This window comes from Triturus cristatus, chromosome 9 (genome assembly GCF_964204655.1).
Source record: "Triturus cristatus chromosome 9, aTriCri1.1, whole genome shotgun sequence".
Lineage (NCBI taxonomy): Eukaryota > Metazoa > Chordata > Amphibia > Caudata > Salamandridae > Triturus > Triturus cristatus.
In genome coordinates this window covers 717167498-717185025 of record NC_140592.1, presented here as the reverse complement: position 1 = coordinate 717185025, position 17528 = coordinate 717167498, and the positions used below count along the sequence as shown (strand labels likewise).

Sequence of the window (17528 nt, the reverse complement as noted above, 5' to 3'; positions counted from 1 at the left end):
TTCTCTCCTCTCTTGGATCGCTTTCTCTCTATCTTCCCTCTCTGTAATGCGGTCTTGATGCCTCCCCGCGCCTACAGCAAGTAACTGTGGGCAACTGGGGAAAGTAAAAGTGGCTCAGGAGAGGCCCTGAGCTTTCAAAACTGGTTTCATAGGCTCCAGCCCACCAGGGAAATGACTGGTGGAATACATGGAAAGTCTCCTCCCGTCCTGATATGGTGGAGATTGTAACCTGCCTGTGAAAAGTGTCTTGAAACTGTCAGAGTCCCCATCAACCCATCCCGTGGATGGTTCACTGTCAGCTGGGGCAATGTTCTTCTAGTCAGTGCCACATGGTGACGGCCACTTTGGGTCACTGTGGCAACTGCTTCTCTTCGATTCCTTGGATCAGACATTAGATATCAGTGCTCCAGCAGTCTTTGTCCATAACTCGACTGTCTTTGATTTGGTGCTGTTATCAGAATAAGCCATGGGGAATTCTGGTCTACCAGGATCTATTTGCTTTGCTGAAACCTCAGCTACTGTCACTAAATAATAATAATAATAATAATACAATTTCTAAAGCGCACAGCTACCTCATTTGAGGTGTCTCAGCACTAGGTATAGGCTTCCACCAGCCTCAATGCAGTTATGAAATCCCACCTACATCCTGAGGTAAAAAAAAGTTTACATTTTTTTTCCTAAACAGGTCTTCCAACTGGGCCTGACAAACTGCTAACGGGAGAGCATTCCACGATTTAGGTGGCAGGTTGCCAAATGAGCTGTCACCCATACGTATTTTCTCCACTGCTGATCTAAGGTTCCTTGGATGTACACAAGGTCTGACAAAGAGTTGCAAATAATGTGGACCTTTGTTATTCAGGGCTTTGTAACAGTAACACAACGCTTTAAATTAGAAACTTCGTCTCACAGGGAGCCAATAAAGCTGCTTAAATACAGCCTCCATTGATGCACGCTTTGGCAAATTCACTATGTGCCTGGCCTCAGCGTTCTGCACACTTTGTATTTTATTGATCCTGCCCTGTCACTCCAAGTTAGAAAATATTAATGTAGTCCAGTGTTGACACTATCAAAACATGAACTACTGTCTTTCTTGCTGCATCAGACAGGAAGCACAGTATTTTCCTCAGCATTTTAAGAATTGCGAAGCATTTTACTGACACTGCAGTAATTTGGGTGTCGAAAGACAGTTTTTTGTCCACCCATATGCTGAGATTCTTGACCTTGGGTTTGCAGTCGGGTACTGGGCCCAGCTCCTTTTTTAAAAATGTTATTTATTTTATTTATAAAGTTTTATATATTGCGCGAACATGACCCTTGTGGGTATCGGAGCGCTTTACATGAAGGGAAAGTTGGGTATAATTGAGCTAACTAAAATAGTCCCATATATGAATGAAGGACAGATCATTGAATACACACATTGCTAGGCTTGTTCTCAAAGGTAGTGAGCAATGAAAAGGTCAAGCATCACAAAAGAGTCACAGGTATGGTTACAATCAATAAACACAGAGGTGATAGCTTAGGGTAAAAACTTGTTCATCGGAAATGAATTTTCTTCTATTTTGAAGGAGGCGGTAGATGAGATTAGTATAACATCTGGTGGCAGAGAGTTCCATATCTTAGGTGCGACACCCGAGAAAGCTCTGTATCCCGTTTTCTTTTTATGGCAACATTGGGGTTTCAGTAGCAGGGAGCTCGTGCTTCGCGATGGTCTGCAACCCACTGATTTTTCTAGCTTTGGAGCCAAATATCTAAGGGAATTGAAATGTAGGGCTTCGAGTCATGCATGCAATCTTTAGAGTTCTTGCCTCATAAGGGAGCCAGTTCAGGGATTTTAGAGCCAGAGAAATGTGCTTGTTTCTTTCTGTTCCAGAGACAAGTCTGGCAGCCGCGTTAAGGGAGCCCCAAAAGGGGCCAACTTGTATCTAGGTAGGCTGCATAGTGTGGCACTACCGTAGTCCAGTCTGGGCAACAGAAGAGCTTGAACCACATGCTTGAGGTCCTACTGTGGGACGTAAGGTTTAAGTTCCTGTGGAATGCTCATCTGATAATTCGCTCCTTTGATGACCGTACTGATGGGATCCTGCATATTAAAGGTGGTTGTCTAATGTAATTCCCAAGGATCGATCTATGATGTGAGGACAACAGTTGAGGGCTGTAAGATGTTTCATCCAAAGTTCGATTATGGGAATGTTGTTTGGAGGTGAGATGAGTAGGAATTCCGTTTTGTTGGCGTTGATCTTGAGATGATAGTCATTGAGCCAAAGAGGAGTGTTTTGTAAAGTGGAGTTGAGGCATGTGTCATCTGGGGAGGAGATTTTGAGAAACAATTGTGTGTCCTGTGCATACATGCGATAATGAATGGAAGCAGATTTTAAGGAGTCTGCTAGTGCTTCCAAGAATAGATTGAAGAGAATGGGTGAGAGGGCGGATTTCTGTGGAACACAGAGTGACTGTGGAATGCTTAGAAAAGGATTCATCCTTCTTGACTCTTTGGGATCTGTTGTGGAGGAAGGAAGTAAACCATTGCAATACGACCCCTGATAAGCCCATCCTTCCTTCAAGTGGGGTCAGTAGACTGTCGTATTTAACAGTGTCAAAGGTAGACGATAAGCCGAGTGGTATCTGAAGACCTGATTCATTTAAATCCAGGATTTTTGATATGTCATCCACCATGTGATTGTGTCCTGATTCAGTGGTGTGACCATGATAGAAGCCTGATTGGTGTTGGGCAAGAAGTTGAAAATTGTCTGTGGTTGCAGAGTTGGATCTGGAAACATTTTTCCAGGAGCTTCGCTAGAGTGAGGATGTTGGAAATAGATCGGAAGTTGTTGGGATATGAGCAATCTGCACTAGGTTTTTTGAAAGTGGAGATTACCTGTCCTACTTTTAGACAGTCAGGGATGGTGCCTTGATGTAGCGGGGCATTTACAATCTTAGACCATAAGGAGAGAATAATAGCTTTGATCTATTTGGAGATAGTTGGAGGTAGAGGGTCAATGATTTGATTAAAAGGGTTAAAGGATGAAAGGATGTTGTAAATATCACTAACATTCATTGACATGAAAGTGTGACAGGAAGCATTGTTTTTGGGGGCCTGCCTGAGTGGATCGCTCCATTCACTGTGCTAGGGGGAGTGTGGAAAGATGAATGAGGCAGCCGGGAGTTGTTCCTTTGCCGATTGTAATTCGTTCTCAACATTTTTAGTTTTTCCAGGAAGAAGGAAGCCAACTCTTCACAGTTTGAGAGTGATGGCTTCAATGTCAAGCGGGTTGATAGATTGCGTGATTGTTGCTCGATTTCGAATAATTTTTTGGGCCGATTTCTGGCTTGGTCAAGCTGAGTTCTACATAATTTGGCTTTCAGGTTTCTTATCCTTCTGTTGTATGTGTTCCTCACTGATCTTAAGCATTTTAGGAGTTCTAGGAGGGAGAAGATATCCGAACTCTTTCTGCTGATCTTAGATTGCGTCTTTTGGAGTTCAAGTTGTAATTGTACCAGGGTTTAGAGACTTTAGTGGATATATTCTTTTGTGGAAGGGGAGCAATCGAGTCAAGGACTTCCAATATGGAAGTATTTTAGAAGTCTTTGAGGTCATCAACATCATCTATGTCGGTCTGAGGAGTCAAGGTGTTACAGTGCTTGGATAATTAGTTCGGGTTTATATCACAATTTCCTTTTCTATTGTTGTGTATTGGTCACCCTTAAATTGATGAGAAAGGTGATGCGGTAATGGTCTGTTCAGTCTTAGGGGCTAATGGACTCCAAAGTGATGTTATCCAACTTTGAGATAAGGTCCAATGTCTCACTGTTGTTGTGAGTCGGACTGTCATAGATTTGGGTCAACTCATGGTCTGATATAAAGGACTTCAAGCTATTCACTGCCTGGTCATTCTGGTCATTCCAGTGGAGGTTAAACTCTCCGAGGAAAATCCGGGACACTTGAGAGTTATCGTTGGTTGTGATGACCTCGATGAGATGTTCGATGAAAGGAAAATTATCAGCAGGAGGGTGGTAGAAGGCGTGTAGTTTACAACTGGGTTTATTATAGCAAGTGATATTGATGCACAGATATTCACATGCAGGCAAGGTGATTGTTTCTGATTGAAACACAGATAGGGTGTTGCGGTAGATGCAGGCTATTCCCCCATATTTCTTAGGTCTGTCTAGTCAAATGATCCTATGACTAGGGGGGGGGACTAGCAGGTCTATAATACGGTGAAATGACCATGTTTAACCAAATTTCAGTGAGGATAGCGATATCAAATTTATTTGTGAGGATGAGGTTGTGGATGAGGTTGTAAATATCAGCCGTGGGTTTATATGCCGATCTGCCATTGAGGAGCATACACTTCAGTTGGTTATTGGTGTGAGGCGAGGCTTCCCGAGATCTGTTAATGCACTTGAGGTTGTCCTTGTTTACAGCTCTATTTGTAGCTGTGTTCTCTGAAGGGGTTAGCCTGGTTGGGTTGGATTTGATCAAGGCCAGTCTTAATTGTAACTTTCATGGGGCGTAAGTGAGGAGGAGGTCGGTAATATCATTGTCAGATAGACCTTTGCTCAATCTCTTAGGTCGGGCGGAGGCGTTAAGAAAAGAGTATTGTTTTCGAGCCAAGATTGGGAGTGTGGGACATGGGATGGTAGCATATCTGTTTGGGAGTCAGTCCAAGTCCTATTGGGTCTTGAGTGAGCCATAGCTCTGCAGTGATGGATGTGAGTCTCTGAAGAGCTTCCTTGAGATGGAGCAAGCTATGAGAGATCTCAATGAAGCGCGTTTCCTTTATAGCATGTCTACAGGTAGTTATAGGTTGAAAGGAGTGATCCAGGTGAGGGGGGAAGCCACATGAGAGATCCAGGTGAGGGTAGAGGCAATATGAGAGGCTCAGCTGAGGAGAGAGGGTATTGATGGGAGCCTGAGGTACTTGTGAGTCAGGGCGGTTCTGTTGGGGGCCTGACTGAGTATTAAATGGGTGCTGGGTGAGAGGGCGTAGTAGGGATGATTAAGGGGTGGTCTGGGGACCTGGGAAGGCCTTAGGGTAGATAGATGAGGGGATAAAGGTTTGGATAAATAGGGCTTCCAGGCATAGAGGGGTGCTGTGGGAGTACCTGGGGTGCCTTGCTGGAGAGCGCAGGAGAAGAAAGAGAGAGCTCATGTGAGGGAAAGGGTCGAGTGATGAATGAATCTATGCTTGCCTTATTAGGGGCGTGGGAGCCGATGTGATGGTTCGGCCATTCATGGATTGATTCTCTGGCCCTGTCTGAGGTGAGGGCTCTGGAATGGGTATGGTAGCATAGAAGGCGGGTAGTAATCACTGGGGACTGGGAGTGGGCTGAGTGAGGTTGGAGTAGATATGGGCATTAAAGAGGGTGAGCGTGCTTTGTCTAGGTCGCTAGTGTGATTTTGGGAGGGAAGATGGATCTTTTTGTTCACCACTTTCTTGAGGATAGGGAGGATCATGTCCACTAATGTCAGTTTTTCATTCGAGAATTGTAATAGAATGTTCTTGTTGTTGTATATAGATATGGTAATATCCTCCCTGCAGTAGGGCAAAGGAGAGACAGATAGTCTAAGACCATGGGATATTTCCTGGTTTCCTGGTGTAGGTAATTCGCAGCATGAAGTATAATATATGGAGTATAATATATTCCTCCATTTAGCTCGTCTTTATGCATAAAAAATGAGGTCATTGGTTAGTGTTCCCTTGTTAGGGCAGAAGTATGGGTCTGAGATGTTTTCAGGTTGTTTTGAGTAACCGGTGTTTAAGTCTTTTTGCTGTGTTTTTGGAGAGATTAGGGAGGTATTTTATAGTGAAGGCATTGAGTCAGTGCTGCAAACACATCTGTTTTCTTTCCCAGAACCTCATTTAAGGCTGTCCTTTGGCTGGACTTTAGGGATCACTGATACAACAGTGTCTGTCATATCAACAATAAATCAGGGCTTTAATCATCTCAAGGCACTGGAGTACCTAACTGCTTTGTGGTGATATGTTCATACAAACAGCCAGGTCTCGATCTCTTCTTCGAACTCCTTGAGACATGGGCCAGTCCTGAGGTGCAGGGGAAAATCGTTCTAAGCCTTAGCTGCCAGGTTTGAAAAGCAGCGTCCTCTGCTGTTTGTTCGGGGATGTCTCCAAGGAAGAAGGAAGTGGATCGTATGTGTCTGGCAGGTTGGTTGAAGGTCTTGCATTGTGCAGGGTTTTGTATGAGTGAGTCAACATCTTGAACTGGCATCTCTTCTGGATCAGGAACCAGTTTAGCTTCTTGAGGGGAGTTGAGATGTGGGTCCATTAGAAGAGGTCGAGGATAAGTCTTGCCACTGAGTTTTGTATTGTTTGTATCTATCAGTAGGCGTGACGTGATTCCTACATAGTTTGTTCCCGTAGTCCCAGCCTACTGGTGACAAGGGCCTGTGTGACGGTTCTTCTGGTGTTGACTGACAGCCACCAGAAAATCTTGCAGAGCATGTGTAAGGTGTGGAAGAAGGCGGGTGAGACTGCGTTTACCTGTTTCTTCATGGATAGTTTGCTGTCCAGAAGGATGCTGAGGTTGTGGTCTTCCGGAGCAGGGAAGAGTCCAAGTTTAGCAGGCCACAATGTGTCATCCCATGGCGAGGTGGTGTTCCCGAAGATGAGGACTTCTGTCTTGTCCAAGTTGAGCTTGAGACAGCTGTCCTTCATCCAGTCAGTGATGTTCTTCATGCATCTTTGGAAGTTGGCTCTGGTGGTGGAGGGGGTCTTCTGACAGTGAGAGAATTAGCTGGGAGATTATGTTGAGTTTGTGTGATCTGACGGTGTTGGCCAGGGGAGTAATGTACGTGTTGAAGAGGGAGGGGCTGAGAGACGATCCTCAGGGGACCCCATAGATTATCTTCTTGGGTTCCAAGGTGAACAGTGTGAGATGGATCCTCTGGGGTCTTCTGGTGAGGTATGAGGTAATCCATTTGAAGGTGTCTCCCTGGATATAGATGTGGTGGAGTCTGTTGGTCAGGAGGTGATAGGAGACCGTGTCAAAGGCAGCTGACAGGTCCAGGAGGTTGAGGGCTGCCATTTTGCTGTGGTCCAGGAGGACACTGTTGTTGGTGGCTGCGATCAAGCCTATCTTGGTGCTGTAGTTGACTTAAAATCCGAAATGAGAGGAGTCTAGGAGGTTGTTGTGCTCTAGGTGTTTAGTGAGTTGCTAGTTGATTACCTTTTCGAGAACCTTCACTGGAAAATTGGAGCAGACAGATGTGCCAGTAGTTCTACAGTTTTGCTGGTTCGGCGGATGCTTTCTTCAGGAGGGTTCCCACTTCAGCATGTTTCCAGTCCTGAGGGAAGGAGGCCAAGATGATGATCATGGTGTTCAGGACTTTCTTGAACTCCTCGCCAATCGTCTTGCTCCTGAGGTTGAAGATATGGTGGGGACAAGGTTCATGGGTGCTGCCGAGTGCATGGAGTTCATGATTGAGATTGTGGCTTGAGTTGTGAGAGGGACCCACTGGGTGAGCAGGTGTTTGGGGTTTTTGTTTGTGGGTGTGAGCAGGCTGATGCTCTCTGTGTGGGGTTTAAAGTTTTCATAGATGACTGAGATCCTGTCATGGAACAAATCCACCAGGTGTCACAGTTCTTGGGAGCAAATTATGTTGTTCTCATTGGCTGTGGGGTTGAACAATTCCTTCATGATGGCGAAGAGCTCTTTGCTGCGGTTTGTTCTGGCTTTTATGTGGTATGCTACAGTGTTCTACTTTGTTTATTTCAGGAGGCAGCAGTACTGGCTGTGGCCTCTGCCCGCTCCCTTCTCCAAGAATCTGTCAAGCCCTCCTTAAGCCTTGACAGAATGTGGTCTGTTCTTAGGAATTGAAGTTTGTGGACTTTGCATGTAGGTCTTTGTACTGAAAGCGAATGCTTTTGTTTCACAATCTACTCCTACCTCCTGTAATCTGCCTGTTGTCTCTGCTCTCTAATTCTAGGTTTCAGGTGGATTTCCAGTGCGGCTGCAGTGTGCAACCCAGGGCAGACATTGCCTTTCACTTTAACCCTCGCTTCAGCTCTTCGCCTCATGTTATCTGCAACACATTGGAGGGCGAGAGATGGCAGGATGAGAAGAAATGCACTAAACTGCCCTTAAAGGGTGGAGATAACTTTGTGCTTCTTTTTCGGTTTGAGAAGAGCTGTGTCAAGGTGAGTGTTACTGCATTCCGCACATTTTGTCTGGCAAGGGTTTGAACACTTTAAATGGAAAGTGTAAAGTTCTATTTATTCACCACTTTTGGCAAGGTATCAATGTCAAGTACAGACTCAAGTGTAGTGTGCAAAGAGCTTACATGTGGCACATCGGAACTGGCTAACAATATTGCACCAACTATACTGGCTTTTAAAACTAACCCCGACAGCAGACAAACACCATATCTGCCCTCACCCAGTCCAGCCCAAATTCTCTACTTGCCTGATTGTACTGGCCCGCAACCCTTTAGACCTACTGGAAAGTAGCAGGGATCCAGATCTGGTAAAATATCTCACAATGATCTTGTGGTTTTCTGACCTGCAGCCTATTTTTGTGGCATGCATCGCCATTGGTGACCTCATCATCCAGGTGGGTGTATATCACCTTGATGGATTCAACAAGTCATGGGAATTCCAAATAAATTGTAACTGGATAGTAGCAGGAATGAAGGTCTGTTAAAATATCCCTATACGATCTGGTGACTTTCTGACTTGCAACTTGTTTTTTGTCCTACCAGGGGATATTCCCAGTGATCCTTCTTTTCCTGGATTCATTAGTCCCCCTCCCATGTAGAACTACTGGTTCACCCGAGACTTGCCCCACTGCTCGGAAACCAGGTCAACCTTCCTGCATCACTTCTAACCAAAACTAGCAAACATTTTTGCACATTCGTAGACAACATTCTACATTCAATAGGGAGAAAGATTCCCTGTAAACCAGGATTAGGGAGTGGGCAACAAATGTGATAAACGGTACTAAAGGAGGATTGCCCCGCCCTTATGCGTTTATCAAACACAACAATTTTTGACCACATCCCAAGGACAGGCAGATCTAAACGCAGCCAATCTCATCTGTACCAATACAAAGGGAAAGCAAAGCTGCTGTCTTTTGATCCAGCGCAAAACCCTAGCAACGGGGATACAACTCGTACCGGTATCCTCCCTGCGTCGCAGACCTGACGTCACACTAACTCATTCACACATGCAGTCATTGGTGGGGCCCATAACACCAACACTCACACGTTACTTCCACACCAGTCTGCACACACAGGAGGGATGAGTGATTCAAGCGCCGGACATGTGAGGGGAACACCTTATAACCTATAGGGAAGGAAAAGTCATTTACAAAATATATATTAACGCCCTTTCGCCTACAGATCCTCAATCCTAAACATCAAGGCACTCCTCCCACTTCGGTCAATGGACCAAATTAGTTGGATTGGTTGATTGTGATTTAGAACCAGCTAAAACACATTTAAGACTTCAGAATCTATCTCTTAAATGAAACTCCTAATTTCTCGTTAATCAATAATTGTTTATCTAAAATTTCAGAATTTTTTGAATTCACATTAGTCTCGTCAAGTTTAGAAAGTTTTATCAATTTTTGTAAATCACAGAACGTCATATTTACCTAATCTGGCAATTTGGAGTCCTCTAATTCATTGGCTCTGCATAATCAATTATTGCAGTAAATCGTCCAAAAGCACAAAGTTCTTTGCTCAGCACGCTACAGTCCCAAAGATCAGCAAAGGACCAGAGACGTGCAAGCATTTATTATTGCCCGTGGATTTAGTAAAAGTTCGTAGTCATCAGATGATCGGGCAGCATCCGGACCCTCAAAGGTTCAGGAAAACGCAACGCAACAGTCAGATGAACGAACAAACAAACCTCTCTATTCTACTATTCTTTTATAATAAATTGAAGTAAAGAAGATACAATTTCATATTTTTGGACAGTCGTGATTGGCTGGTTAAGATAGTCAGTTGTAAGATTTTAGGTTCTCAGTTCAGTTCGAGGGGTGAGGTCATGGGTTAGTCCAAAAGTCAGCTTGTTCCGGTTTATTGTAAGGTCGATTGTTCCCTGTCTTGGCTGACTTCCCACTCTGTCCTTGTTCGGGTACATGGTGAACAAAGGTCGCTACGAGGTTTAGAAGTTTTCTCGCGCCTGCGCAGCTCACTCCGCGCCTCGTGGTGAAGAATACAGGCCCCAGCTAGGCCCGCAGAATACAAGGGTTCGCTCTCCTGTAACAAAAGCTAGAAGGAAGTTGGCACGGAAGCTGCAAATACAAAGACAAAGTTTATTAACCCTTAAGGGTGGTCCTACAACCCATACAACACTCTTCAGTATTGCTTAGAGTAGCACAAAGAACTTGCGTACGCGGTCCCCTTTTATACACAACAGAGGGGCTCATAAGTGGTTGGATACAACATGAGGCAAAGTTCTTTACCTTTTATGGGCATTTTCGATACAAAATCAATATGTGGGCGGAGACGACACTGTCCTGAGCCCGCGAAAACATGGTCAAGCAAGGACTAACTGATTACAGATGTGGTCAAGTCTGGGCATGCGCCAGACGGACAAAGGGGCTATTTATAGACTGTTACTAGGCAGATTACAAGAGCAACTAACGAGAAGGTAGGACTCTTCTCGTGCACAGCACGTAGAGACATGACAATACAAGATGGAGTCCAGACATTAGTCAACATAAGACAAGAAACATGTTTTAACTAGAGAGAATTCATGTCTTTAGTGAATGCTTAATCATATCGCCGTTTTAGTTTTCAACAGACGACCCTTTCAGCATTTACTGAAGACATTCGGCTTATTAGGATAATCATCATAGATATCAATTTTCATCATCTCTTCCACCTCTTTGGTTAAATATTTCTGGTGGGTGACATTGGCAATAGCTTTCTTATCAGGAATGCAAAATGACACACATAAAGAACAGAGTAAAGGACCGCATTGGACACAGATGCAACAGGAAAACAGAACTGCTACAATAATGCAGAGACCAGTTAAAACTTTCCATTCCTATGTAGTGATCAATGCCCAAAACCATCCAGAAAAGGTCCAAGTACCATTTTCTGTATGAATCTCAGCTGCGATTTTATGCAATTTATTGATAGCGTTGTAAACTGATGGTGTATGATCAGGAATAAACACACAGCAACTACTTCCGATAATTTTACATGCTCCGCCTCTATCAGCTAACATAACATCTAGTACCATACGATTCTGTAATGCAACGATTCTAGTAATTTGTAATTCTTCCGTAAGATTCCCAAGAGCAGCAGCGGTTTGATTCGTCACAGCCTCTACAACTCTCGTTAACCTTCGAACCTTCCTACTATTTAGGGCAGCTCCAACAAAGAAAAACAATCCTAAGTTAAAGTCGATATACTGCTGTAAGCTAGTATCAGTTTGATCAACATCATCAATAGATAGAGTACGTTTATACCTATTCTGTTACATTGTTCAGCAACTTCAAATCTTTATGATAGGATGCAGGTGCTAAGAATACAGGAGGTAATAAAAACGCTACATAACATACTCCGGACCAACCGGCTGGTAAACGATAATAACCCTTATTCCCACATACAAAGTATGTATTATGGGAGGCTAAGAAAGTACTATTATTTAGCCCATCTATATTCAATATAATAATGCAATCGCTAACATCAACAGGAATGTAACCCACACTCTGGACACACAGGTCCGCTTGAGCTTGTGCCACTTGAATCACAAATTGTTCATTCCCAATAGTGTCTCTGGTGTTCGTGAAGATGTAGGGGATCGATTCATTGTCTGGTCGATATTCTTCCCATTCCCATATTGTCCCATTCGCTTGTGGATAGCCATCTTTATCTTGATGACATTCCCTATTAAGTCTGAAAAGTAATCGTCCCACTGTGGGTTTCCGTGTGGCAAAAAGCAAAGTGTACCATGCTCTACAAGAGCCATTATGAGAGAAAGGAAGAGGTATGAATGGCGTTCCTCCTTTCTTCTGATGAGCTGGCATCATACCACATATCCAACAGTTCGTAGCATTCGTAGCAACATGGGTATGATGCAACATCTGGATAAAAGTGTTATTCAAATAAGACTGACGATGCTTCAATTCTTGTTACGGAAGGGTATAGAAGTAGTGCTCCTCAGGCACTGGAGTGGTCAAAACAAGCAACACACGGGCAGGAGTCACATCCTCAACGAACCATGTGGTTATACCAACAATAACTACAATGAAAATAAAACTTGTCGCACAAAGAATCTTCTTCTTTTCCATCTTGCAGAAAAAAGTGTATCTTCCTGAAACTAAAAGGTTGTCAGAACTCTTCCCCTTAGGCAGCCGTTGATTTCTTCACCAGCGGGCCAAGACGGGTGTCACTACACTAATGCAGGGCTGATTCCCCCCCCCCCCACCCCCTTGCCTCATTGGCTCTCCGTTTCACTAACCTAAGGGCCGTTCTGACAACGTATCTGGGTACAGAAAAAGAAAAATCACTTCCTCGGTCGAAGATGATATCTCCCTCCTTCAGGGATCGCTTGGTCCGGGAAGAGCTCCTCAGTGTCGTTCGGTTCCACAGCACGGCCTTTCTCCACAGTCAGGATTTCTCGATGGTCGGTCAACACAGCAGGGTCCACCAATCCAGGCGGCACTTTGCGACAGTGCAAGGAGTGGATCCAGTTCTTCCGATTGGAAACTCGCACAGCTGTCCTCGTTGCGAGCAAGACTTGCTCAGGACCAACCCATCTCGGTTCCAGACTGTTCTTCCTTTCGAATACCTTTATCATAACCTGATCGCCAGGTCGGAGGTTATGACCTTCACCTGTGGACCGATCAGGGAGCGCTTCTCGAACCTGTTGATGAATAGAAACCAAATTATCCGTTAGCTGTGCCAGATAATCACTCATCATTACACAAGGTACATCATACATTGACTGCGGTTTTGGTGGACCCCAAATATTCATTGGGCGTCCAAACACGATCTCGTAGGGTGTGAGACCGGTCCGAGAATGCGGTATCGATCTAATTGACAATAATGCCAGCGGTAAAGTATCTGGCCAAGTCAAAGAAGTTGAAGCTTGGATCTTAGCGATCTTAAGCTTCAGAGTACCGTTATATTTCTCGACCAATCCCGCAGACTGAGGGTGAAACACTGCATGGAACTTCTGCGTAATGCCTAGGCCTTTCAGGACATACTTGATAACATCTGCTATAAAATGAGGTCCATTATCACTCCACAGCAATCTGCAAACACCATATCGAGGGAAAAACTCCTTCAATAGCATCTTCGCTGTAGTCATTGCAGTATTGTCTTTCGTAGGGTACGCCTCAACCCATTTACTGAAGGCACAAACCACTACTAGAACATACTTCAGATTGTTACAGCGCTCAAGCTGAATGTAATCCATCTGCAAAACCTCAAAGGGTGCAGTGGGTGTCGCAAATCCTCCTGCTGGAGTTCGTGTACCCTTTCCTGGGTTATACCTCAGGCAAATCATGCAGGTCTGCACTACCCTCTTTGCCGTACTATCGATCTCCGGATGCTCCCAAACTCGTGTGAGTAATTTGACAATTGCGGAAGCTCCGACATGCGCTAGTCCATGTGCCATCTGAACCATAGGTTGTACGAAAGCTGTGGGTAACTTCCATTTATCCATCTGCTTACTTCTCCAACACCCTTCATCATCTAATTCTCCATCATTGGACCATTGCTCCCGTTCCTTATCGGAAGCGGTCTTCTGTATCTCCAACACTTCTCTCCTGGCATCATGCCATTTCTCTGTCTGCGATTTCACAACATACATTGCAGTAGCACCAGGCTGCATCGCAGTCTCTCGCGCCACCCGGTCTGCTAAAGCATTCCCTTCTCCCACTTTATCAACCACCTTCTTATGGGCACTACATTTAACTATAGCAATCTTCTTTGGATATGTTAGTGCAGTCAAAAGGTTGTGAACTAACTCCCCATACATTATCTGTGCTCCATGTCACGTTAGAAACCCTCTCTCCCTCCAGAGTAGGCCGAAATCGTGCGCTACTCCGAAGGCATAGCGGCTATCTGTATAAACATTCACACACAATCCTGTACTGAGCTCACATGCCCGTATTAATGCCATCAGTTCCGCTGCCTGAGCTGATTTCTGCGGTATGCGTGCTGTCTCCACTATTGTTTGTAATGTGGTAATTGCATACGCTGCTGAAGTCGTACCATCTGGTAGCTTCAGGCATGATCCGTCCACCCACAGTTCTCCATCCACATCTGTAAAGGGCGTATCCTGGAGATCAATACGACCCTTTGTCTGTTCCTCAGTCACAAGAATACAGTCATGTGTTTTTCGTGCTTCAGACTGAGTTTCCGGAAATGGCAACAATGTGGCTGGATTTAATGTTGCACACCTCTTTAACGTAATATGAGGAGCCAAAAGCGTCAACTCATATCCCGTTAAACGAGCACTGGTCAAATGCTGCGTCTTTGTCTGATTAAGCAGGGCATCCACAGCATGGGGAACTAATACCAACAGTTTGTGAGATAACACGATTCCCTCGCTTTGGCATATTGACACAGCTGTCGCCGCAACCGAGCGAAAACACCCTGGTAATGCTCGGGCAACAGGATCAAGTACAGCCGAAAAATATGCACAAGGGCGCTGCTTGTCGCCGTGCATCTGCACTAAAACTGATAATGCACATCCATCTCTCTCATGCACATACAGTGAAAAGGGCTTCGTATAATCAGGGGTTATTTAGCCCTGCAAATTGCAAATCCCATGTGTAATTCGAATATTTATAATGTTGGTTAATAAACATGCAAACTCGTTTAATAATATTATAATTAATAGATTATATAATTAGTATTTTCATGCAAAATAGAGGAGATATACAAAATGTTTGCACTACCCGTTCCATCACTTTCACCACATGGCCTCCATGAGCGTGAGTGCACATTCGATGACCTAGTCAATGTCGTGTGTAGTGGTATTCTCTAGAGGAGGGCCAGCTGGCAGAATACACACTAGGCATGCAGGAGTTAACACCTGTGACCTAAAACTGCAATTAACTCCCAACAAGCCACTTACCCCACAGGCAGGTATGGGGCAGTAGTTAGTCCAAACCATGGTCGAAGCCGTAATTTTAGTGAACTTCCTTTTCAACAAAGCTGTGCTTCTGCTGTTGACTGACTCGTAAAAACGTGTAACTCCTGGGACAGGAAACAGCAATTCTCAAATTCAGTGGAGGAAAGTCCGAAGTTAGGGCAGGAAAAATTTGCAGACGATAGCTTTTGCATGCCATACTAAAGACTTCATTCCCAAAGTCTTTCACTTAAAGTTATAAGGTGTATTTGTAAAGCACACTATGCTTGGTGCTGAAAACAAGTATTTATTGTCCCTTTAGTGATTTGTATCTAAAATGAGTCGAACTGCATAGTGCGCCTTGCTGGCTTGGCAGATGATAAATCTGTAATAATGAAGTTGAAACCGGTAAGTGCTGTTGGTGTTAGTATCACTGGTGGGCAAGAAGAGTTTTTAAAATGTACAGGGTATAATGAGTAAAGCGACATCCTCAATGAACTAAAGAACTCAGACACTTTTAGATTTTGAGGGATTAGTGGAATCTAGAGCGATGACTCCTCCATTCTCCTCATTTTTCTTGCACTTTTGAGAATTTTCTATAACTTTCAGAATTTCTTTTTTGAAGTAGAGTAAGAGTATTATAAATGGGGTGACCCGTAGGACCACTTGACCCGGGTAAACAATGGTACACAAATGAACAGTCACAGTGGAAAATTGATTTTAAATTCATGTATGTAGAACCAAATTCAAATACATTACATAATTCAAACGTCACTGCAAAGACATGATTTCTTGTGATTTAATTTGCATCACAAGAATCTGTGATGCAAATTAAATCACAAGAAATCATCTGTCGTTGTAGTGACGTTTGAATATTTAATGTACTTGAATTTGGTTCTACATACGTGAATTTAAAATCAATTTTCCACTCTGACCATTTATTTATGAAGTAGAGTAAAGCTAGTATTGGGGCCTCAAAAATTGACAAAGAACCTAGGGTTTGAACTAGATTAGCAAGATCTAATGTAATGTTTCATCAACGTTGCAAATAAAGTCTTTGGTAGAAAGTATGGGGATGGAAATGTAAGGCATATTTATTTCACACTGGCCAGGTCTCCTCTTACATGTAGGAGCCTTGTCATTTACCTATCGATTGGTTCTGCAGTAGAAGCATACATGAACTATCGGAAAATATGCCAGATCTCAGGAGATCGATGCCTCACTTTTGGGAACCTTTGTGCAAACACTTTCCACACCCTTATGTTTTCAGGGCAATTTCAGTTATGTTTCAGCGTTTTACAAAATGCTTCTCATGTAGAGGCTGTTACTGAATGAAATGGCGTACAAAAATGAGTTATGAAAGATCATCGTGTACAGTCTTGTTATAAAATAAAATTGAGATTTCGGGATTAACTGAAATATTTTATTCTTTCTAAGGCATCTTTTGAATAGTTTGTAATAGTCGATATTGCAAAATCGTTTTTGGAATTCAGCCGAAACCTGTTCCCCCTCCTTTATGGTATGCAAGCCTGGGACTTTTCAAGGCTATTGATGGTGACAGAGTTCGACAGAGTTTTGAACCACATATAAATTGCTGTACTGTTATTTACCACAGTTATAATACATGAACATTTTGATTAATATATGCAGCATTTCACATGTGATTCACTGCAAAACTTTCAGTTGCACTCGTCGAATTAAAAAGAAGAATTTCATGATCTCTGCTACATTTCTTTTTTCCTACAAAATAATTAATCACTAAAATGTTTACATAATGGTGTTCTGTAATTCATTTATGTATTCTTACATGTTTTAATCATATTGGGGAGGGGACCTACATCTTTCGTAGGTTGACATATCACTAGATCCTCCTTTACTGCAGCATTACTGGAGTGCTAAGGAGTAAATGTCTATTTGCTAATCCACTATATAAACCTTGTACACTGTATCACTCTGTCTTGTATGTTTACAACTAAAGCAGATGCGTTTTTTCGGGAATGAGGAGTATATTCATGTCCATTATACTCCTCAGTTAGTAGGTGAGTTTTCCTGAACTCGATATTGGTCTTTTTGTTTGGTCTGCCCACAGACACTGCTTTTGTAAAAAATATTTGAGAACATTACCCCTTTAAGTGAAAGGAGTCTTTAATGATGTTCCTTCAATGAAATTAGCTTCCACGCTTCGCCTCACTGAGACAAACAGACACCGCTCCCGATCTAAAGTCAAGGAGGCTCTGCCAATCCCGTGAAATCCTCCTTGGGGATGTTGATGCAAAGTAGCCTCATACTCTAGTCCAAGTTATTTTAAATAAGTTCACTCTGTGATTTTTCAAAAACCTTTTTACAAAAATATCTTTTAGACTGAGTTTGACCATTTTATTTTGCGTTTTTACTAACCTTATGTCCTTGTGGCATTTTTCGCCACAAGTCGTTGCATATTGAGGCATTTGTGCCTCAATGACACGCCACTTG

At 43.5% G+C, this 17528-nt stretch overlaps 1 protein-coding gene across 3 annotated transcripts in view; it reads left to right on the top strand.

Moving 5' to 3' along the window:
• LGALS12 (galectin 12) overlaps positions 1-17528 on the top strand; it is a 197004-nt gene that overhangs the window by 76257 nt on the left and 103219 nt on the right. For all 3 annotated transcript variants that reach the window (XM_085625899.1, XM_085625900.1, XM_085625901.1), the window contains one exon: positions 7946-8156. In XM_085625899.1, coding sequence (XP_085482025.1) covers positions 7946-8156 — 211 coding nt within the window. The remainder of the gene's footprint in view (positions 1-7945; positions 8157-17528) is intronic.